The following is a 24,235-nucleotide window of genomic DNA, read 5'->3' on the forward strand; positions in this document are numbered from 1 at the left end:
AGAAATAGTGACATTTCAATGAGACAGGACAAAGTAAGGCTAACTGCAGGTCTTTGATCTAGCAGCAAGTGCATTCTGATTAGTATTTCTACTGAGATCCCAGGAGATGAAAGGATTTTTAAGCCTGACAGTTAGGGTGGGGAGGTATTCAGAAGAGAACAAAAAGAGGAGTATTGAAAGCAGGTGATGTCATGCCTTTACCATTTTACCGACATGCTCCACAGTGTTGCCTAGTAGTTTCCACATAACTATTTTCGAGAGCTCAAGATCCTCTGTGGAGACAGTATGGCTAGATATTCACTGTTATAAATGTACAAGAAGTTGAAACAGGACTAAATATAACATGTATATTGTGCTTTGTGGCCTTGAACACATCATAGTGATACTCCAAAATACTACTTTTCAAAACTATGTCCTGCCTGACATAATAGAAGAAAAGCCCACTTACAAACTCTGGCACACCTGTCTTAAGGAAAAAATAAACACACAGTGAAAATGGAAACACCGCTGCTCTTCTCCTGAATCCTCCCACAGGCACAGTTTGCCCTTTCATACCAGAAACATAAACTTTTAAGGGCTTTGAAAGTGACTACCCTTCAACTCAGACTGCCAGAAACATGCCACACTGAGGACAGACATTGAAATCTCTCCTTTACACTCTACAAGTAGTTATGATGAGAAACACAGGACGCTGGGGGCATCTTGCATTGCTACATCCAGGCAAATGCACGTATAGCCATTTAACCAGGAAACACACATGCCATTTGACCACAATGGATTTGTGTGCTTTGGAAAACAATAAGAACTTTTTCAGTGATACCACTTTTCTCTTTTTACAGAAAGCTCACTGTCATCACGGAACAAAAAACTGTGCTTTGAACTGTTTTTCATTAAGGAAATAACAAACTAGAAAAGGATTTCTTGACAAAGCTTCTCTATTCCTCTACTCCCTCTCTTCTACCTCCTCAAGTCTCACGGTGTGGCCTCTTTTGCAGAACTCTGTGACAACATCCTCTCAACTGACAAGAGATATCTTTATAAATGTGTCCTTTATCTGAACTCTAGCCTAAGCACAAAATGTAAAGAATAATAAAAGGGACCTTGTGGGTACCAGCCACATCTTGTATTTCCTGAAGCTAGCAAACTTATTTTCATTTGAAAGAGAAGCTTATGTTATAATTGGGAGTTTTACATTTTCACATGAATTACAGACCTCTTTATCCTCTATTTCACTACCTGCATGCTAATGTGCTTTGAGAATAGTTCCATGTAACATGCTGGAATGAAGTCTCCTGGAAAACGGATGATAACATCACCAGAAGATTAAACATTTTTACAGCAGAACCAAGCAACACTACAAGGAAACATACAAGAAAAAATCCAAGTACAGAAGTTCGACACATTGGTCCCCCTCTATTTTCTCCTTATCAGCTACTAAAATTCCTATCAATTACAAATGATCATACTTGATGCACGAATAACTAACCTTACTAACTGGAGGAGAATTATAGCCTAGAGATGTTGTAAATGACTGCAATTATTTTGAACTGCAAACCTCTTCTTTACAATGTGCTCTTAAGGATTAAAAAAAACTGTATTTTAAGCTGAGGTACTAATCAGCCACAGATAGCACGAGGAAGATACTTATGTTAGAGATTACCACTCTATTTTCTTCTTCTAACTACAGAAGATTTTTGGTATTTCTAAGTTTTTGCCACTCTCTAACATTCCTGTTTTCAAGAAGGAAGAAAAAGCTGTTAAGATACCTTACATATGAACATCTAATTCTACTATCAGGATTTTACCTGATGCATTTTGAGGCTCAGCAATTAAACAAACTATCAAACCTTCCTCTTCGCTGTCTTGATGCCCCAACTCAACCAGCAAGAACTGGAGTCTCTGTGGCACATTTCATGTAATGAACTTCAAGAATGCTAAAACAAGATACTAGCAGTGCATCTGTAAAAGCAATTAAAAAAAAAAAAAAAAGAAAAAAAGCAGTCTTAAGCAGACTTGATTGTCCTGTTTTCTTCTCACCATGGCTTGCTGAAGAACCCAAGAATGATTTCTAAATTTCACATGACAGGACAAATGAAATTTGGTCCAGAAGTAACTTTTTATGAGCACTTTTTATGAGATGATTCTTCCCCCTTTTATTTTATCATTGTAAGGTATCGCTTGTAATAGCAAATTGGATTCTTTTGTATACAGGTTGAAGCTGAGAATCATGGATCACAGAAATGTAGGGGTTGGAAGGGACCTCCAGAGATCACCGACTCCAACCCCCTGCCAAAACAGGTTCCCTACACCAGCTTGCACAGGTAGGCATCCAGGTTGGTCTTGAATATCTCCAGAGAAGGAGACTCCACAACCCCCCCGGGCAAAAGGGGGTTCAATGAACTGAGGTTCAGTTACTGCTCAGAAATACCAGAAGATCACAGAGATCTTAAGTATCACGCAATCGTGCACTTACCGCTATGAGTCTACTTAAAGCATCCATACCATAAACTTCTTCATTAAAGTAACAGCAACTGTTATTTACATATAACCACATGGCATTGTTTGTAAACATGCTTTGTAAATATCACTTTGATTTTATCAGTTACTTTTTTCACAAGGTATGTAGTCATCCATGAAAGTACCAATCTATTTTAGAGATCAGCGAGGTTTACTGCCCTCTCAAAGGACAATATTGAGATGTATTGACCTGAAGCTAGCAAGCATTCAATCTGATACTAGCAGCAACAAAAACTAGTAGCAGAAAACCCTAACAATGCCTGCAATAAGGTTAAGGTAGTTTATCTGCAACACAGAGAACAAAGATTTTTTTTAAAAAAGCAACAAAATCATGCTCCGCTTAGCCTTTATGTCTTGTTCATTACCATAGCAATCCAGTTTACAGTTCTGTTCATTCAAGCTAGTTTCCCTGCACTCACACAATGCATATAGCCATTTTAATTATCAGTTGAAAGACAAAAAAGCTTGAGAAGGAAATACTGTAAACAGATGTAACTCCTAATAACAGCAACATCCATAATTTAAATAATCACTGGAAGTAGTTTTAGCTGATCAGAAGCTCAGACTAACATGCCTGGCAGAATTTAATGGCAGAGGTCTGGAAAGATAATAGCCAAAACAAAGGGGAAGTTAACAAAAAGGCCCTTGGGTGTGAGTTGAAAGATATCAGATGCATGTATTTTTACAGCACATCAAAGGGTCACGATCTTAAAAGGTCAAGACTTTATGATATTTTTTTGTATTCCTGAAAGTTCATGTTGGAAATAAAGACACTTACTTGTAAAGGTAATATTCAGCTTGATCCACTTCCTCTCGTGAAGAAATGTTGTCAACAAACTGGTTAAAAAATAAGAAATGAAAGCTTAAGACGGGGGACTTATCTAGCACATTAGAAGAAAATATCTCTTGGATAAACACAACACATTTGTTCTGCACATTTATGTATCTGACAATAATGGAGGTCTTCAAGACTTCAGTTGCTCCTAATCAGGTTTCTTCTAGGCTGCAGAAAGTAAAATCTTTCTAAACTCAGCCAACTCTCCCCAAGCTATAAGCAATGCTGCATATCATACATGGAGACAGTCTGAGAGCCATGTCCCGTGTACAGCATAGTACACACTATTTTGCTTGCTTTTTTCTAATTTCTTAAATCATATCCCTTGAGCTTGCATTCCATTACTAATTTAACTAATTTTCAGTGAGTCTCAGTGTTTGTTTGTTTTCTTTCTAAAAAGCTTTCTTTTTCCCTCTGCCTTTTTTGTGCATTCATACTGTAAATTCTGAAGGACAACGGCATCTTGTATTTTACCACACATACAAATAACAGTAAGAAAAAGAAATCAACCTCCATGCTGCTAAGTACAACTTTCCTTCCACTTAAAACTTCACAAAATTCCCTGTGCTATCAACTATAAAAGCAAGGTTTTCAATCAGACTTTCTCCTATGGTAAGAGTGAATCTTCTATTCTGGTATGTTCTACATGAGCATAAAGTTACACAATGCCTTTAGCTCAGAATACATAAACAACATGTTAGGAAGGTCAGTGCTTCTCTTTAACCTAAGAATAAGCTAAAAATAACAGTTTAAGCTGACTGGTACTTGTTCTTTAATTTCTTAACTTTCCTTGTATATACGTACATATAGATCTCATCTCTCAGTATGGCAACAGCATGCCTATGTACTTTATGCTCATTTTAGAAAATTTGTATTTTATGTGAGTTCCAGGTACAAGAAAGGGAAGCTGTCTGAAAATCTAAAAATGTCACTAATCCAGTGCAGAGGTCAACCCAAAGCAGAAACATGAGGAGGGTACAAAGTAAATTTGATTAAGTAGTAAAAATGAGAAGAACATCCGTTTCCTCTATGGATAGTTCAGAGCCAATAATCAAGGACGTTCAGTAACTGCACAAATTGTTCTGTGACTCTATGGATAGTAGTGCTAATGATTCTAATTACAATTAGTGTACCAGAACACCATTACCACAGTGGTGATTCAGAATGTAGGCAGTGTGCTAACACATGGCATTCCCTTCAAACCTGGGTTCTTATAAAGTGAGGACATTAACACTCTCACTAATAAAGACAGAAAACACAGAAAGGGATTTGTTTAATAACAAATTATTAAGAAGTGTAGTTCACTAACAAAGTCAAGCCCAGCCTTGCTGAGAAAAAGTTCTATTTCAGCTTTGAAGACACAGTAGTCCACGTTCTAACTAATGAGCACAAAGAAACAATAAAACAGTTTTATACAGCAATTTAACAGAATAACAAGACATTTACGTTCCCACAGCTCACAGCAGAGGTGATATCATTTATATCCTCTGAGCTCCCTTGATTTCATAAGCATTCCATTGTCATTTCCATCCCTTCATGACTGAATTTATTTTCTTACCCGGGCTATTGTCAAAGAGCTGACAGGCAGCTTTCTTTCATAGGTTCTGTCCATTAAGTTGGCTAATTCAGCTAGAGAAAAAAGAAGAATAGTATCTTGAATCAACTGATATTACAGAAATACTTCCAGAGTTATCATGTAACATAAAACAGCTGGGGCTGTTCAGCCTGGAGAAGAGAAGGCTCCAAGGTGACCTGATAGTGGCCTTTATTAAGGTACCTACAGGAAAGAAGGGAACAAATTCTTTAGCACCATCTGTTGTGACACAACAAGGGGAAATGATTTCAAGGCTAAGGAGGTTGGAGATTTATGCTAAATATAAGGAAAAAGTCTTTTATTGTGAGGGTGGTGAGGCACTGGAACAGGTTGCTGGGAGATGTGGTAGATGTCCTGTCCCTGAAGACTTTCAAGGCTAAGCTGGATCAGGCCCTGCGTAACCTGATTGAGCTGTGAGTGTTCCTGTTCACTGTAGCAGAATTGGGCTAGAAGACCTTTAAAGATCCCTTCCAAATCTAAGCATTCCATGTTTCTATGAATATAAACTGAGTATGAAATTAAATTGATTCCTTATCAATATCTCGTTTTGAAGTTGTATGAAAATAATATTTTCAGTTATTTTTAAATATACCAACAGGAAATAACTTGTGTAAAGGTTCTCAACCTTATAATGTCTTGGACGAGGTAACTAATATAACTCATCTCAAAAGCCTGAGCAGATGCCCTGAAAATTCATGTTTGCTTTCAAGCTTCACACATGCTGGACAGTGCCTTTGTTATTTGTCCTTTCTTCTTTGATAAAACAAGGAAACACAAAAACAAGCCATACCATACTCATATACCCCACAGCAACGAACAGCAGGTCAGAAGAAATTCTGTTAATCAAACTGGGCACTGTGCCAGTGCCTTATTAACTTAATAGCATTTTGCTTCAGTGATCATCTAACAGTATTAAATTGACCATACAGGAATTTTAAGCTTTTGACTGTTGAACAGGTAGATTAACACTGAACTTCATGAATTTAATCTATAGTTTTAGTTATGTACTATAACTGCAAACTGATGACTCAGGGACTAAGCTGGTCATATAGCTGTTAGGCTCTTATCTTAGACAAGAACTGATGACATTCAATCCATAATATTTAGAGACTTGAACCATACTCTCTTCTTTCAGATTTCCACACGCAGGAATCCAGTATATTATCTGTATCATTAGCACTGCCCTTCCTTCTTTGCATTCCACAGCTCCTGGATCAGTCCCATTGGCTGCAGTGCAAGAGCTGATGGCTTAGCTTGTTAGAATTCATTTTCCAAAAAGGTCATCTGACCTCAATACCTGAAGTGAGCACCACATCAGAAATTACTAAACCATTTATTCTGGCAATCCTGGAAATGACAGAAAGCGGCACTGTACCAGTAACTATAGAAGATGTGATTTAAAATTGCTCTGGTATCACCAGTTACCACTGAGAGGTATACAGTTCTAACACTACAAACTGTACTCAGCGCTATCCTGGTCCTACAGCTACTCTCTAAAATAACAAGGTGCATGCAAATATTTTTTGCTACCATAAAATGAGAAGTCTTGCTTGACTCTTAAGTTTGTATAATGCTGCTGTCTGCTGCATACCAGTATTTTGTATTTACGTAATACCTTTTCTCCTGGGGCACTTGGAAGTATTCTCAGGAACACCAGAAGATCATCTTTGACAAGCAGCTTATCTCCAAATAGTGAACATTTCATCACCATTAAATGAAAGGGAAATTGAGAGCAAAGGTGCCAAGGACCAGCTCTTACAAAATATGAGAAGGAAATGATGTAGGCCACCAAAACCATGCTACACTACAAAGCCACTAAGAGAGCAGATCAACTTTTAGATGGTAAAGCATTTTCTCTGGGAAAATCCTTGCAGAAAGCATCTGTACTTCACTTTGCATCTCCAGCACTCAGGAAGGAACACAGATTAGGGCATAATTATTTACTCCAGAACAACTTCTGTTAAACGCCTCATTGAAAACTGGAAGGTGATACCTAAAACCACTACAGGCCATACTCAGCTACTGAGTCTAGCATTTCTTTAATCTAGGTGCTCACAAAAATGAAAAAACTACCTCACAAAACATTAAGTATGTAAGGAGAACGTAATTCCAATAATAACAAAATGCCTTAAGTGCAAGATTCCAAGACTGTTACACACACACAATTACACCGGGAGAGTTCACACACAGAATTTTAACGACTGACCTTTTATGTTGTCTACAAAGACAGAACTCTCCACCAAAACTTCAGCATGGAAAGCAACATTAAATGATGATTTATCAGCTCCAGTGTAAGAGTCACAATAAAATGGAAGTTAATTAAATATAAGGAACAGGAGACAAATCAAGTTAATTAGAAACTCATTTTGTTTCCAGAAAAAAATAAGTGCTTTCTGCTACAGTTTCTGTTTCACCCCAGTACAAAAAAGACAGGGATCTCTTGGAAAGAGTCCAGCGAAGGGCCACAAAGATGGTGAAGGGCCTGGAGCATCTCCCCTATGAGGAGAGACTTAGGGAACTGGGTCTGTTTAGCCTTGAGAAAAGAAGGCTGAGAGGGGACTTGATCCAGGTTTATAAACACCTGAGGTGTGGGAGCCATAGTGGTGAGGCTGGACTCTTTTCAGTAGTGCGTGGGGATAGGACTAGGGGTAATGGGATGAAAGTACAGCATAGGAAGTTCCACACGAATGTGCAGAAGAACTTCTTTACAGTGAGGGTGACGGAGCGCTGGAACAGGCTGCCCAGGGAGGTGGTGGAGTCTCCTTCTCTGGAGATATTCAAGACCCGCCTGGATGCCTTCCTGTGTGACATGGTGTAGGGAGCCTGCTTTGGCAGGGGGGTTGGACTCGATGATCTAGAGGTCCCTTCCAACCCCTATGATTCTGTGATTCTAGATACGAATAATTAGCAGTAAATTTACTTTTTTGAACAATGCCTAAGAACAGACTTCTCTCTCAGACCTGGATTTGAAGTAATTGAGCTGTCTTTCTTGAACCAAGCTTACCCTTGAAGTTCCTATCATATATACAAGATTAAAGTTTGCTCTCAGTTAAAAACTTCCCTACAGAAGTGCTAGAATGTGAATGTGCAATTCTTCTACTTAAAGGTTGGTGTGAAACCTGAACACCAACATTGGTGTAGGAACTAAGCAAATATTTTAATGTCCAAAGCAAAGTTCTGTATATATTCTGACAGATACATGCTGCAAATGCTTTCACACTGTGTACCTGCTAGCAGTTAGTGGAGAAGTCAGCAGTATGAATATTATCTAATATACACTCTCTGCCTAAAAACTTCCAAAATACAAACTTCTGCAAAATTTTAAAACCTCTACCGATACACTTTTGTGTTTTGCAGAATTTAAACATGGATTTAAACAAAACAAACCTAGAGTCTGAGAAATGGTCACAACTTTTGGACACAATTCCAATCCAGGACATGTCAAAACCCAGTGACGGGACAACTTAAAAGCTCATACAACTGAGCCCCAGATTTTTCCAGAAAGCAAAATATGAAGGAAGGCTGAAGTGTGTACAAGCTTATGTTTCACAGTTCTTTGTTTATCCACATTTACCCTGGCAGCTTCTGGAAAGAACTACAGCCCTGTACCAACAAATGCTTCAATTGGAAATTATGGGAGTTTGCAAAGGAAGCACTGCCACCTGGTGTTTTGGATAAGCCATTTCGGGTACCAGATTTTTTTAAACAAATAAAGCCCGTTACCTATCTAACTCGAATTCTGACACCCTCTCAGGTTTGGATAATTGCAATCTTTCTCATCAAGATACCTGCTGTCACTTAATTTTACCCTGGTTTAGCAACAAATCAACTGAAACGCTATGCAATCGAAGTCCAGCCATGCCTCCTGTCCCCTTGCTACCTTTCAGTAAGTACAGCTCTAATTGCTTCTAAACTCATCTATCTTCCTATCACCATCCAGTTTGTAAATTCCAAAATAAGTCATTTACAGTACTTTAATCTTTTAAAAAATGTTCTTCTGTGTGCGCAAAATACAATCATTTTCTTTCCCAAGTATTTTTCTGTACTGGAGTCTGCTAACGCTTGGATTGCTTAATGGATATTACAGAAACTAGAATATATCTTACACAGACACAGTGAGTGAGTTTGACATGGCAGCACACCACTGCATTAGACAACTGGCTTCATATGTATGTAAGTAATAGCTTCATCTTTAAATCAAAAATACCTGTTATTTCCCCAATAGCGTATTATATATAATTATATAATATCTAATTATAACATTATAATTATGTAACATATAGTATATTCTCATGCCATAGTTCTGCAGAATAACAGTTCTGAAACTGTGTGGAATAAAAACAAAACAGTATCTCAACACTAAGAATTCATGCCAGCTACAATCACCATTTACTACACGGAAGATTGTACGCACAACCATGTAACCGAGAGCAACACAGCCAACATCTCTAGTGTTGCTTTGTCTTGGAAAACACTAAAACAGCTGACACTGAATTAATGGAATGAAAATGCAAAGTAGTTCTTCAAAGTCCACGCTGCAAGTATCTGCTTTGGATCAAGACCTTTGGCAGAGAAGCATCACAAACTGTGCTTGACAGGTCTTGCTAGGCCTGGTGATAGCCAAATATGAACTGTACATCAAGTTATATAATGTTTTCCTCTATAGTGAATTAGTATTGTGAATACAATTGGACAAAATATAAATTGCATTTTATCTGCAAGTGACAGATTCAAATGCAACAGGGCATCAATGTCTGCAACTACAGACTGAACAACATCTGTTGGTTGACAGTAAAGAGTTTCAATGCACTACTGGATCCAAGCTATATTCATCAGCCCCTACCAGCTTTTCTGATCCATGTACTGTAAAACAACAACAAATAAGCTTGTCTCTTTACAGGCAAATAGCCAATAAGTTAGTACCAAAAAAAATTATAATTTTATCTGTCCTTCTGCTTGAGAAAAGCCCTCAAATTTTACCTCCTGATTCTTCGTGTTACAATTATAGCGCTGATAATTATAGTTCAAGTGACAAGGAATGGAAAATAGATTATGCATAGATTATGCATCAGGGAGGTCCTCCAGAACAGTTTCACTTATGGTACAAAAATTCTACCCCTGTTAAATAACGCATATGTATCTGCAGAATAGAAAAATATTTTCCATGATGCTTACCATGCAACATAGTCACCAATAAGATGTTGGCATGTCATCTGAAATTTACCTCAAAAGAAAAAGTTTCAACAGGATACGTACCTGTCCTTCTTGCAAAATTATGAAGAAAATATTCATTTTAGAGGGTTGTCCTGTAATACTTATAGAATGAGCTCTTTTGCAATGCATTACAACTAAAACATTGCTGTAATCAGAAACAGTTGAAATAGGTTTCACACACAAAAACGTGACATTCAAATAAGGTCTGGATCTTCTGGAAAAAGAAATAAAACAGCTTGTAGAAACCAAAATTTGTGTAAATGGACAAATCCTGACTTCTTTCAGCACTAAGGCTTTGAACATATAAGACATTTATAACGTTAGGCAGATTGTCACACAGAACCACATAAGCAATTTGGCCCATTGCATGTTCTGGATTTATAGGTGATGAGGTAACTCTAAAATTATTTCAGGTGCAACTAACTAGTCAAAGTGGTGGAAACATAAATAAACTTTTCTCACCCAGGTTATGCTCCTCTTTTCGTCTGTTTTCCCATTTTGAGCTGTCCACATACGCTGCAGAAAGAAGAGATCTTCTACCTTAAAAAAATAAATCACTATGTAAGCCAGGTTGACTATTTAAGTAAGCATATAAACTTTCTGTCAAGTATTTTTATTCTATCCCTGTCGTGTCTTTGCAATTTTCTGAAGACTTCCTTCTTGAAGCAAAAGAAATGCTTCCACTGGAGGAGCACGGGCCACGTTTGTGCATCACTGACAGATGACAAGGTCCTGAAGATGCACGATGCACATAACCAGCTCAAAGAAAATAGTGAGTCCAGACACTTGCAGAAAGAACCCCCATAGAATTACCCAGCGTTCAGAAGGGTCAGCCTTTCAAAACCTGGACTGCATTGCAAAGCCTGGACTGCACTTCGCACTCGCCCGATTTTGCTCAGCCCCTCACAGATCCCCATGTCCCAGACAGGCTGGGAGCTGCACATCAGAACGGAGAACGCTTCCCTGTCCCTCCCGTTCCAAAAGCTGCCCCAGTCCCGCCGTCAGAGCGTGTGCCCCCGCGCATGGCCCGTCCCAGCACCATACCCCACAGCCCTCTCGGCCATCGGTGCCCACGGAGGCCCATCCCGACATAGCCCGGCCCTGCGCCGTACCGCACAACCCCGCCGCGCCGCACAACACCGACCTGCCGCGGCGCCGAGGACCTTCCCGGCCCGCAGCGCGCCTCGCACGAGCACAGGGGCCGCCATGGCGCCGAGGGAGGAGGCTGTGGAGAGGGGGCGGCCCGCCAATGCTCCTCCCCTGTCAGGCCAGGACACAAGATGGCGGCGGTGGTTTCTAGAGTATCGCGGAGGGTGATGCGGGCGGCGGTGCGGCGCTCGGCGGTTCGCCTGTCCACGTCAGGCTGCTGGGGCTGCGCGTCCGCAGGTAACGTGGGCGGTGAGGTGCCGGTCACCGGGAGAGGAGGAGGTTGGAGTTTGTTTTCTCAGTGATGTGAGCAGTTGTAATTCTGGCAGTCTTTTTTAGTGTTGTGCTGCCAATAGTTTTGTATCACAGAATAGTTAGTATCTGTAATTTATGATTGCAAAGTTCTGCACTATCAAAGCAGTTGGTAAAATGTTTTTATTTGTTTTTCTTCTGGCAGGGAAGCAGTATCTGCTAACAGAAGATAATATAAAGTTACAAGAATTTCAGCAGGCAAAAGTGGCAATTAGAAATGAATTTCATGGCAATAAAGGTATTTATATTTCCTCGATAATCACCATTTGTGGTTTTGACATGAGTACTGGAAAGAAGATCATCAGAGCCATTAAATACAGAAAACTGACTGCAGTGAACGCAGCAGCTTGCATCTTCCTCTTGCAAGTTGTTTGCAATTATTTGACTGCATTAGTTCTGTGTAAACCAGTCATTTAAAATAGAGTTAAGCAGAATTGAAATAATATTTTTTCTATACTAAGTAATAGCAGTGTCAGGCATTGGTAAGTCATAATGTTATTATATAGCTGTGATAATGACATACTTATATTGGACGTGCTTCATGCTATACCTATGCAGAAGCCACATATTTGCGGTTACAGGTAACAATTCAACTTTTTGTTGTACAAGCAGTAAATGAAGATAGTGAATGAAGATAACTATTGAAAACAGAGTGCTAATCATGTGTATGCACTGGTTTCTATACTTGGTATTTAAGCTAGCAAATGAAATATGAAAAGAAGTAAGGCTCATAATGAACCTTGATTTAGATGTGGAAAAAGCAGTGATAACTAATGTGTTATACAACATGTGTAAGATCTATTGTTTATTATAGTTATACTATTGTAGTTATGCTATTATAATAGTTGCACTGAAAAACATGCTTTTTTGCTGCATTGAGTTTCAAGTAGCAGGTTGCATCACAAATAAAGGAGTTGTCTATAGACTGCTTTCATAATGTGCTTCATTTTCAGATCCGTATTTTAAAAATATTAAAGAGAAATTAAAGGAAAACAGGATTATTCTCAAAAGCGACTTAAAAATTTTACTGCATTTATGTCAGACTTCATCTGATGTGGAGCTAGCCAAAAAAGTTATTTACAGGTACTTGTAACAATCCAGGTAACACTGTTTCCTCTTTATTTTACATTTTTGTTATTAGATCATCTTATGTCACGTCTGCAGATGAGGGTTTGCCCTAATTCAGGGACTATTTGTACAGTTAGTCCATTAGGCTAAGACTGCATTTTCATTTACTTTGAATCTTCCAACCCTTCAGAGACTCTCAAAGAAGAGTCAAGCTATGGGAATGATCTGGTGTCCTGCAGTATGTGGAATGAAAAGTGAGCTGCACAGAAACTTCAGTTGTCTGCTAGGAGGTACTGGTGTGCTCAGCTAAGACATACCTGCTTATAAACTGGTGTGAAAAAATTAGTGGCAGGTCAGGAGGTTTTGTGAATGAAAACCTTCCCAGCAATTACATGCAGAAGTTTTGGGGAAAAAAAAAAAAAAAAAAAGTAAGCAAAAAATATATTATTTTCTATTTAGTGTGGCTTAGAAGAAGTTGAACTGTTTTAGCAGGTATCACTGCTAAAATGGACCACTGCAACTTCCTGTGCAATTGCTCTGTGAATAGATAGTAAAGTAACTAGCAATTCTGCTGAAGAGGATGCATTCTATAACTAATCTGATATGAATGTTTTTACTATAAATAGAATAGTTTATATATTGCTACTTCACTTTATTAGTTCAAAGTTACATTTTTTTCCATGAAATGTTTCTTCATTTATCTAAATGTCACTTACTGAAGATAGAAAAGCAATGCATATGTCACTGCACATTCAGATTGCCTATTTAAAGCTGTTTTCCATTGGCAAATTCTATTTGGTTGGGTGATAAACTCTTCTGAATCTTTCTAATAGGTACCATGAACAGAGTGGAAATGCAGACTTACATGGTTTTAAATTTGGGCCGCTCTTTATGAGGCTATGTTTTGAGCTAGACCTTGAAACACCTGCAGTAGAACTTATCAAAGATCAGGTAATTTCCTCTATATATTTTGCTAGTATCACTGTTACCTATTATTTCAGAATGAGTAATTGGTCTGCTTTGCATGACTTTAGAAACTTGAGGTACACTGATTATCTGTTGCAACAGCAAAGAAGTCTGTCACATTAATCTAACAATGCTATTTATAAAGCTTTTGTTTAAAAAAAAAAGTTTGAAAGTTAAGCAGTGATTAAAAGTAACAAGTATCAGTTTGACTAATTTTTGTATTATTGCACTTCTATGTAACTGCACCATTTCAATAAAGAGTATTAGTTCAAGGATAATTCCTTAAAAAAGTTCTGATGCTTATTTTCCTGCATCCTTTGTTTCCTGTATCCATCCTGTGTAAGTAATTCTTGGAAGTGATCACTTCTGAATTTTTATGTAGCAGTTCATTTAAATTGCTTAGATGACTGATGCCAGAAGATTTACCTTGTTAGTCTGTACTTAAGTTTTGAACTTCTCTGAAATGCTGTGTGCACCATATGACAAAATATTGTTTGTACCCCATATCTAATACATGTAGATGATTATGTGCAAGAATGTTCTGTTTTCAGAACTCTGGGGGCTAGTGGCAAGTCACCTCTGTGTTAGTGTATCAAGGTATGGGATATACATAGTGAAAATGGGAAAAGTCTTGCATGGCCTGCTGTTCCTAGGTTAGGTATTTATAAGTACATAAAGGAGTTATTTGGTTATGGTTGAGATCTGTCAATAAGACCAGTCCTATAGTACTTACAGGACTTGGTTACTGATGAATGATAATGTACTGTGCCACTTCTTAAGACCCAGCTTCAGAACATTATCTTAATGTCTTTGACATTTCACCTTGGTATTCATATTGTCATACCATGCAGTGAATGCTGTGGAATGTAAAATATACTTGCTCTTTGTTCTGCTACTATGGTTGTCATGACCTAAGCCCTAGTGTGGGTATATTCACCATTTGATATTGGGATTAGCTGAAAATTATTTTGTATGAGTGGTACTTTACCCCAAAGATACTGTTATGCAGCTGCATAACTGCTAAGCTTTTGGAGTAGCAATTAGTCAGAGACTTCTGCTTGCATTAACATAAAGGTCACAATCTGTCACCAAAAAAAAGCATAGAAGTAGGAATCTCTTGTAAATATCTGTTTAATTTTTAAGTGTGCTTTTAACTATAGTGAGACACTGCTATTGTAGAGGTTGCATGACAGAGGAGTCAGGAAACCAAAATAATTAATTACTGAACTTGTAAAGATGCGTCTCATTACAATGGGAAGATTTGATAAATGCTGTGCACCATAATAATGCTCACTTATTTATCCTAACTTTCTTTAAAGCTCACTCTGTGGTTTTTTTTCCTACAGAATTTGTGTGGGTTTTTCTCAGAGAGTACATCCTTCCATATTTTGATGACTATGTTGTTTAAAAAGGGTCATTACAAAAGTAAGTACGATTTTACTAATGCAAATTCACTTTGAGGAGCATGCTTCTTTCTATGAGTGTGTGTATAGATATAGATAGATATAAACAGAAGACCAAACATCGTATAAATCAGTATAGATGCAAAATTGCTGTATTGTATTGTGTGATAAAGGTGGAAGGCTTTATGTGTTTCATACTTGGAATGGCATTCTTACCATCATGAAGTTGTATGGAATTATGATTGGAACATTCTTCCTTGATGTCCTCTAAAAACTTAACTCCTTTCTGGGTTTTAATTTCCCGTAGTGTTTGTTTTTGTGTGTGTGTATATGTGTTTCTCTATTCTATGTTTGTTTTATATGGTTTTTGGAACAGTAAGTTCTCCAACACACTTTTCTAGCAGTTCTGTATTTCATAGAATCATGGAATCATAGAATTACCATGGTTGGAAGAGATGTCCAAGATCATCCAGTCTAGCTATCCACCTGTCACTAGTATTTCCTGCTAAACCATGTCCATCAGTACAACGTCTGTTTCTTGCCCATTCCAGTGTCTGACCGTGCTTTCAGAGAAGTAGTCTTTCCTGATGTTCAACTTGAATTTCCCCTGGTGCAACTTGATGCTGTTCCCTCTATTCCTTTTGCTAGTTACACAGGAAGAGGCTGACGCACACCTCACCATAATCTCCCTTCAGGTAACTGTAGAGAGTGATGAGGTCTCTCTTGAGTCTCCTCTTCTCCAGAGGAAATAATCCCAGCTTCCTCAGCCACTTCTCATAAGACTTGTGCTTCAGACCCGTCACCATCATCGTTGCCCTTCTCTGAACATGCTCCATGGCCTCAATGTCTTTCTTGTACTGAGAGGCCCATAACTGAACACAGTACTCAAGGTGTGGCCTTACCGGTACTGAGTACAGAGGGATTACTTGCTCCTGCTGGCAGCAGTATCTTTGATTTCCAGTATGCCATTGTCCTTCTTGGAAACCTAGGAACACTGCTGGCTCATGTTCAGTCAAGTGTTGACCAAAACCCCCAGGTCCATTTCTTCTACACAGTCTTCAGCCACTGTGCCTTAGTAGCATTGCTTAGGGTTGTTGTGGCCTAAGCACTTGGTGCTGTTGAATATCATCCCATTGGCCTCAGCTCAGTTATCCAGCCTGTCCAGGTCCCTCTGTCTTTCTACCCCCAGGTAGATCATTGTTTCCTGTCAACTTGGAATCATCTGCATACTTAGTGAATGTGCACTCAATCTAGGTGATAATAAAGATATTGAACAGGACAGGCCCCATTACTGACCACAGAGGAAGACCACTCATGATGTGACTCTATTCACCACCATTCTGGGCCTGGCCAACCAACTGGCTCCTTACCTAGCAAAGAGTGTACCTGTCCAAGTCATGGGCTGCCAGCTACAGGAAAATATTGTGGGAAGCAGGCTTTGCTGAAGTCCAGGTAAACTACGTCAATGGCCTTTCCCTCATAGACTGTGCAGGTCACTCAATCATAGAAAAAAATCAAGTTGGTCAAGCAGGACCTGCCTTTCATGAGCCCATGCTGGCTGGGCCTGGTTCTCCAGTCCCTGCACGTGCTATGTGATCTCCTTTGAGATCACCTGTTCCATAACCTTTCATGGCACTGATGTCAGGCTGGGAGGCCTTCAGTTCCCCAAATCCTCCTTACAACCCCTCTTGTATATGGGAGTTGGCAAGTCTCCAGTCCTCTGGGACCTCTCTGGTTGACCAGGAGTGCTGACAGATGATGGAAAGCAGCTTGATAATCATCTCCACCAGCTCTCTCCTACCTTCACGTGGATCCCATCCAAGCTCTCTGTTCATCCGTGCCAGTCTTATTCCCCACTGGCTCATCTCGTGGCACAAGGGGACAGCATGCCCCTGCACCTTTTAAGACTTCCTTCTTCAGGAGTGACCAACCTGAACCTCATTACCCTTCAGGACCGAATTCCAAGGGACTCTTCTTGCCAGTGTCCTGGACAGTTCAAAGTTTTGCTGCCACCTTGCTTACTTCGCCAAGAATTGAGAACTCTACCATTTTATGGTCACTTTGTCCAAGTCAGCTCCCGACCTCCTCATCTCCCACCAGTCCCTCTCTGTGAACAGCACGTCTAGCGGGGTACTTCCTCTGCTAGTCTCTCTTACCAGCTGCATCAGGAATTTATCTACCTGCATACTAGAAACCTCCTATACTGCTGCTCCTGCACTTTATTGTATTTCCAGCATATATCAGGAAAGTTGAAGTCCTCCATGAGAATGTGGATGAGTAGAACCCTGCTTGGTACTCTCCAGGTAGGGGCATCTCATTAATAGATGAGATTAATAGATGTCAGTGTGCACTCTGATTTTGAAGTAAAGTTCTTGAGTATGCATGATGCTGAGATTGTTTTTAAGTCATTAAACGTTCTGAATTAAATTTCTGAAGTAAGTAACAAGACTGTACTTTCGGCAGGTGCCTTGGAAGTCCTAGCAGAAATGAAAAAACAAGGAATACCTTTCAACAAAGAAACCTATTTACTGGCATTTGCAATATGCTACAAACTGGTAAATATTTTCCATTTACATGATGAGGTACTTGAAATGCCTTCTCTGTGTCTTCTTTTTTTGGGATTTTGAAATTTTAATATGTTCCCAGTCATGATTTCAAAACTAATGCAAGTATTTTAGACATAATTAAGTCATAAATTGCTTTACTGTTCAGGATCTTTTGTACATATATGGCTCCCCATACCAGCTAATATCACAAAGCATATCTCTAGAGAATTACAAGAACATTAACAGTAAGAAACAAATCTGATACAGCCTTCGATTAACATTTAGCATTCTTTCTCTGTAGTTTGTACCAGGGTGTACAGCCACAATATTAGATTTATAGTCTTGTTTCTTTGGGAGACAGGATATATATGATACATTCTGTTTGACAGATAACTCCCTGCCATTTCTTTTCCACGTAAATCTTGGACCATTTTCACAATTGCCCCCAAATTTGACAGGGATTAAAGTTTCCAAAGGTAATCTGTTCTGATGTTCCAGCTGAGTCAAGAAAAGAAAGATAAATTAATGCTTCAGTGAGAGACAGGCTTCCCCTAGACCTTAATTGTTTTTTCGGGGAAGTTGTGAATGCAATAAGGAATCAGGCTATGTAGGTTTTATAACAGTTCTTAGAGTAGCTTCCCATTTGTAGTAAAGTGAGTCCACCAAATGTTTTTCTTCATGTGTCTCTACAGATTTGAATCAATTCTGCAATTTAAAGTATTAACAGACCCTTCCCAAATACAGTAGGAAATTCCTTTTCAGTTTCACAATGCTTATTGGGAGACTGGGGCAGTAGGTAGAGCTCAAGAAGAGCTGTGGAAGCAGTTTGCGCTTAAAACCAGCTAGTGATTCATGGCTGCAATTCATTTAGAGGTACTACCAGTTCTACCCGGAGAGTGCCATTTTTAGGAAATACTGAACATATAAATACAGTGACACTGTGCTACAACACTAGTTTATAAGCTCATGTTTTCTCCTAGCATCTACCTAGACAACATCTGTGACTGTAACATTGCTTCGTGGTCTGCACTCTGTTCTTTCCACTCTGTGAAAAGAAAGGATTTCCACAGAATCCCAATATGTTTCTCTGACATTTACTCAGTCTGTGGTAGCTTTACATAAACTCTAAAATTCTGTCATGTTACTTTCCATGGCTTGCTGCATGTGAGTTTGGATCCATAGCATGTGGAATAGGAAGAGGTTCCTGAGACTTTTGCTTTCTACTATTGTCTCTGCCTCTGTTTTCAGCAGTGAATCTGGCACATTGTTATTTAGAATCATAGAGTCATTAAGGCTGAAAAAGACCCCTAAGATCATGTAGTCCAACCATCAGCATACTAAACCATTTCCCTCAGTGCCACATCTACATGTTTCCCCAGGTAAACTAAAGGTCCTTCTTTTAGTCTAGGAAAGTGCTATAAGCCTTTTGATAACAATAAAATGCTTATGTGCGATAGTTATCTTTTTTATCTTTTTTTTTTTTTTTTTTCCTAAATTTTCAAAGAATGCGACATATATTATGTTGTTCAAAAAGTGTTTTCACAAGCTGTGCAAACCATTGAGCACTGAAATGGAGAAGTATCCCTTAAAACCCCAAAGATGACCCAGTCTTAGATCAAAGCTTCTGTTTTACGTGAATGGCACTTTGGACAATAGGAACAGAGATCAGCAGCTGATACTAGGAAGGAACATGAAGGATATTATCCAAGACAACGGTATGAGCTGTTAGAAAATTTTGCTACTGCCAGCTCAAAGTTTGACAGGATTTAATTGTTTGGGGTCCAATTTGCTATCTTTACCATTTCCATTGTGAATAGCATTGTTTTTGATAGCTGGTGGTTTTTTAAATAATCCACAGGTGAACACATTGCCTTTTACTCCAGATTTCTGTTGAAAATAGTGACATTAATATTGTTAGCATGTATCATTCACTACAAATAAGATACAGATTATGTATGCCCATGAAGTAAACTGTGCTGGTAATTCTTGACCTTTGGAGTACTTAATTGCTAACTGAAAGTGAAGATGAAGCCCTGATGCAATTTATTGCTTCCCATGAATAATGCAAGCTTTCTGTGTTGGAAAAGGCAAATGTGTACATTAGAGTGTCTACTTTGGAAACATCTTGCCAAATATAACTCTTGAGAGAAGCTCAAAATTGCTGAATGTTCAGATTTGCTTGTGAGCAGTTTTCTGTAATACAGTGGTGCTGATTAATTCAATGTTTGGGAAACACTGATATTCATTAACTACCCTTTAGAATAACTTATAATTAGAAAGAGAAAAATTCACCCCTTTTCCTGATTTTGTAATGGTAGAAAAATTGAAAATGTTGCTTTTAGTTGACTGCCTGTGATTTCTGTCTCTTTTGTGGAAGCTAAAACAATCAAAGGAATGTAGTGGCAGTTATTTTTTACCCTCTTCTGAGCACAGTAGCAATAAATATCATTTTTTGGTGTTATCTCAGGAAATACAGAATCTCCTTGGTTCAGACATAGACTGCCTTGCTGGCCTTATGGTGCATTTACTTCTGAATGCCTTCTGAATGTCACTGCAATTGCCTACAGTGTTTTCAGATCACATAATTAGCAAAGGCAACTTATGTATGAAATTTCTACACAGGGCACCCTGGAGTCTTGCAAAATCTCTGCAAAACTGCTTGAAGAAGCGCAGCTAAAAGGTGACACATTACCACTGCGAGCATTCTACTTTGCTGTGGCATCTGCTCTGAAGCAGGTATAGTGCCTTTTTCTTTTGATTTACACTTCAATAGGTTATTTTGTTATATGATAGTTGGCTGAAGAAAGCTAACATAGAGGAAGCGTAAGTGGACTAGACTATTATTTTAAGTACTGTAAATTTTATGGCCCTGAAGGAAGGGTTATAGGTAACTCCCACATAAACTGCATGTCAGAATTCTGAAGTCTGTGTTTTGAGTCTTATAGACAGATGCATTTTGCCACTTACAATTTAACAGTTTTCTTATGAAATAAAAGAAAGTTGGGCTAGTGGTTTTTTTATATACTTATGTCCCAGTCCTGCAGATGCTTAATAATGGTTTCCTTCAAGTAGGATAAAGCTAATTTAAAATACTTGTGCAGTAAGCTCTTCAAAATGTTTATATCTAGGGGAAAATTCAAGGGCTGTGATATTCATTGCACTTCTGCTTGGGAGGTGGCCTGCCCTTGGTTGCATGTTGCTTCAAGGTGAGGTTTTTCATAAATCTCAAGTACCTAACCATTGACTTGAAGCAGATCAAAGTGAAAGACTGAACAGGAGAAGAAGAGTTTGGAAATCCTTATGTATACTGTTTCTTCTGCCATTAACCTGTGTGTACAGTTTGAGGAAATTGTGAATGTTCTCTCTTGCATATTTAAGGAGGAATCAGATTGTGAGTGTCTAAAAGAACTAGAGATTTTATATTGATAATTGTTTTAGATGAAGGAAATAGGAGGTTAAAGCTTTGTTACTCATTCTTTGATCTTTTTGCACAGTCTTTGTATGAATAGCACAGGCTGCAAAATAGTGTAATTGAAATTTATCTAATCATTTGCATGGTGGTATTATTCGGTCTTCTTATTAACAGTGAGGTTAAAAACAATAGTCTCTGTCTCTGAAACAACAAGAAATATCCTTGGTACTTTATTTTATATAATATTTAGACAAAATTACTGTTTTGTAAACAGATTAATTATCCAGATTACACTTAACTATTCCTAAAACTGCATGCTGACTGGCATTTTTAATCTTGGTTTGAATAAGATGTCTCTTGATCCCTTGTAACTGTGATGGGTCAAGTAAATGTCAGTGCAGTGTGTCTGTACACATCAGTTGGAGTCACAGATGTGGTACATAAAGTGTGCATTCCCTAAAAGTTAAAAATGCTGGGCAGGGTAATCCAGGATTAATGGAATATGATTAATCATATCCTTCTCTTCATTTAAGTACTATGACATGTGCCAAAGTCCAAGATTGAATGTAATTCTTCTCTTTTAAAGATGCTCTTGTGCTTGGTGTTGTTTACATGAATTCATGTGTCTGCTGATCTGAAAATACTGTTTGCTATGCTGGAGAGCTAGCTAACATGTGAACTCCAGTGTGCAGTATTTCTTTCACAGGCTGGATGCTACATGGGGCTGTGGGATCTTGTGAAAGTGTTGTAGATGCTTTTGTTTCAGTGAGAAGTTGTAAGAGCTTCTTGTTTTAACTTAAGTTTTGATTGTGGGAGTGTGACACATATTAAAAAAAAAAATAATTTTTTAAAAATTATTTTCTATTTTTTCCAGGACGATATAGCACAAGCCCAATTTTATTGTTCTCAGATAAGGAAAACGGAGAACAGACTATATAGTAACCTTAAAGTAAGTATGCTTGTGTTGTATTAGAGTTTTACAGTATAAATATGCTCTACTAGGCAAACAGCTCTCATGTGCAGAGCAGCTGAAGGCTCCAGGTTCTCTCTTCCTTTCCAAATTTCAGCTGCAAAACAAAACAAAAAATTATTTGGAAATTGACCTTTCCGTCTGCCTTCACAATTAATGGATTTTATCAGCCCAGCATCTAGAAAAGTATTTTGGTCACTCATTCTTTCATTCATTGTGTTTTCCTCCAATATTTTCTTTCAAGGCATTCTTTCTAATGGTTACTCTGTGTATTTATTTAATTTTATTTTTAAGGTTCTTGTCCAGCTCAGATCTGGATTGCTAGAAGAAGTAATAAAGACTTTAGAGGCAGCAATAGACGTAGATACTCCTCCCTTTGTGAAAAAAATTGAATTTTCTGAGCAAGTGGTAAGTATGCAGTAGTGAACCAAATCAGGCAAGTATGCCACCACAGATGTGTGTGGGTTGGGGATGCGGGCCTGGGGGTAGTAAGACAAGTCTGAGAGGAAGTCTTGGATGCTTAGCTAAGCTATGGTATTCAGATACAGAGCTTCAGGTTCCTGAAGTTCATCCTACTAAAACTGTTTTGTTTCTGATACATTCAGATGCCAAAGCAGCTGACTGGTTTATTGTGCTGTTGGGCAAAATACTTACCCTTCTGCTTCCCTTTTTATTGAGAATCTAGCTCGTAGAAGCTCAAATTTCAGCTGAGAGAAGATGAAGAGTTCCCTAGTGGCTTTAAATAATTTAATCCCTTGCTTCTTATGCTGGCATCATTTGATGTAAAAATGGGAATAAAGTCCAGGTCACAATCATATTGTATTACTTAGCAGTATTTGCAAACATCTGTAATGCTATGCAAAGAAGTGTGATATAGGAAATAATAGCTTCTTTTATGGTACTGGTCACTGAGAAGGAAATGTGTGTATGAATGAAACCCTTTCAGCTTGGCAGCACTGCTGCTTCTTTTCCTGAAGCTTATTAGTGGACTCATTTTGAATGTGTATGGAAGAAGGTATTTTAAGATTGTGTTAATAATTAAATAATTACCCTTTTAGTGCTGCTTAGTAGCAGAATAATTGATACGTAAGCAGTAGGTAAAAAGGAGGTATGCCTTTCAAAGCATAGTTAATGGATATTTGTTGCAATAAAAACCACATGCGTCAATGCTGTATTTTTTGTTTTTGTTCTGCAAATTTGTAACAGTTTTGAGGACAACCAAGCGTTTGTCCTAGCCCATTCCTTTTGCAGTAGTTTACTAACGTTTATTTTTTTTTACAGATTGAATCATTCTTTAGCTCATACTCCATGTATGGCATAGTTTACTGAAATTTCCCGGTGTTCTTTTATAGGACTTCTACGAATTTGAACTCTATGTCAAGCTTCATACGAAATAATAATGATTATTGTGCTTATTTGGGAGCTAAGTTTTGGGAAGCGATTGTGTTGCCTGGGTTTAAATAGAAAATAATTATATTAGTCTGTTCTAGGACCGAAAATAAGACCGTACTACTTTGAGAAAGTTTTTAATGTAACAGACTTTTTCACTAATAGGTGTCTAGTGCAATTCCAATATTGCCTCCTGATGTATGTGTGTACTGCTTAAATTCCTTTTCTTGTAAACCACTGCACTAGCTGTGTATGTTATGCTGGGTTATGGGTTTTTTCTTTGTCTTCAGTACAGTTTATGATAGAAATCTTTGCTGGCTGAATTGTAACAGTGTGTTATTTTTACCTCCTCAGCTGGCCACAGCCAGGGAAAAGATGGAAAAAAACCCTGACCTTTCTGCCAAATTAAGAGATATTTATACCAAACTACAAGCTTCAGGACGGATGACCGCAAGCACGCTGGAAGACATGCTTTTCCAGATTCCTAGCTCAAAGAAGATTCCAGCAAAACTTTTAAACAAAAAACAATTGGGTTATCAGGCTGCTAAACTGCTTAGGTCAAATCTACTGTTGGAATAGTTTAATATTTATTGCTAGACTGAACAAATGTCACCTAGAAGCGTGATTGAATAAAATGACTTCTCCCCTTCTCCTCTATGGGAAATTGTTTAAGTTTCTTGTGTGAAACTGAATTACAAATTTAAGTTGTACATATTTTTTTTATTTGAATTTTAATCCTAAAATATGCCCTTATGGTGGGTTTTATTTGGAAAATGAGTGATCAGAATAGTTTTGAGTTTTTCCTCAAAGACTTTCATAAGGGCCACAGCCAGAGAACATCTTTATCAGTAATCTGGATCGGG

At 38.3% G+C, this 24,235-nt stretch overlaps 2 protein-coding genes across 7 annotated transcripts in view; one reads left to right on the forward strand and one right to left on the reverse strand.

Moving 5' to 3' along the window:
- Positions 1–11,384, reverse strand: part of MRPS27 (mitochondrial ribosomal protein S27) — a 42,385-nt gene extending 31,001 nt beyond the window's left edge. Inside the window, exons 1-4 of one of the 2 annotated variants that reach the window (XM_015848841.3) lie at positions 11,305–11,384; positions 10,623–10,700; positions 4,911–4,981; positions 3,296–3,354 (exon numbers count right to left, since the gene is read on the reverse strand). In XM_015848841.3, coding sequence (XP_015704327.2) covers positions 3,296–3,354; positions 4,911–4,981; positions 10,623–10,700; positions 11,305–11,368 — 272 coding nt within the window. In that variant the 5' untranslated portion in view covers positions 11,369–11,384. Of the gene's footprint in view, positions 1–3,295; positions 3,355–4,910; positions 4,982–10,622; positions 10,701–11,204 lie in introns of both variants that reach the window. The other variant, XM_085528077.1, reaches the window with a different exon arrangement.
- Positions 11,385–11,422: 38 nt separating this feature from the next.
- On the forward strand, positions 11,423–24,029 carry PTCD2 (pentatricopeptide repeat domain 2). 5 transcript variants are annotated; one of them, XM_085528079.1, is made up of 10 exons: positions 11,423–11,546; positions 11,764–11,856; positions 12,572–12,719; positions 13,520–13,637; positions 14,999–15,077; positions 17,519–17,637; positions 20,224–20,337; positions 21,888–21,962; positions 22,278–22,391; positions 23,727–24,029. In XM_085528079.1, exons 4-10 carry the CDS (start codon positions 13,578–13,580, stop codon positions 23,949–23,951), a joined length of 786 nt encoding a protein of 261 aa, XP_085384205.1. In that variant the 5' UTR covers positions 11,423–11,546; positions 11,764–11,856; positions 12,572–12,719; positions 13,520–13,577; the 3' UTR covers positions 23,952–24,029. The 5 variants fall into 5 exon arrangements, with proteins under 5 accessions (XP_085384205.1, XP_085384207.1, XP_085384204.1 ...); XM_085528081.1 differs by having other exon boundaries at positions 17,519–17,610; XM_085528078.1 differs by having other exon boundaries at positions 12,572–12,701.
- The last annotated feature ends 206 nt before the right edge of the window (positions 24,030–24,235 follow it).

This window comes from Coturnix japonica, chromosome Z (assembly GCF_054131305.1).
Source record: "Coturnix japonica strain WE chromosome Z, WE-NBRP24, whole genome shotgun sequence".
NCBI lineage: Eukaryota > Metazoa > Chordata > Aves > Galliformes > Phasianidae > Coturnix > Coturnix japonica.

Bases quoted from the DNA above. Each gene is read 5' to 3' on its own strand.
- PTCD2 (XM_085528078.1), top strand. From the start codon at position 11,441: ATGGCGGCGGTGGTTTCTAGAGTATCGCGGAGGGTGATGCGGGCGGCG. The intron at 17,638-20,223 runs GTACTTGAAATG...ATTTCTACACAG, and splicing joins TTTTCCATTTACATGATGAG to GGCACCCTGGAGTCTTGCAA. The intron at 22,392-23,726 runs GTAAGTATGCAG...TTACCTCCTCAG, and splicing joins TTGAATTTTCTGAGCAAGTG to CTGGCCACAGCCAGGGAAAA.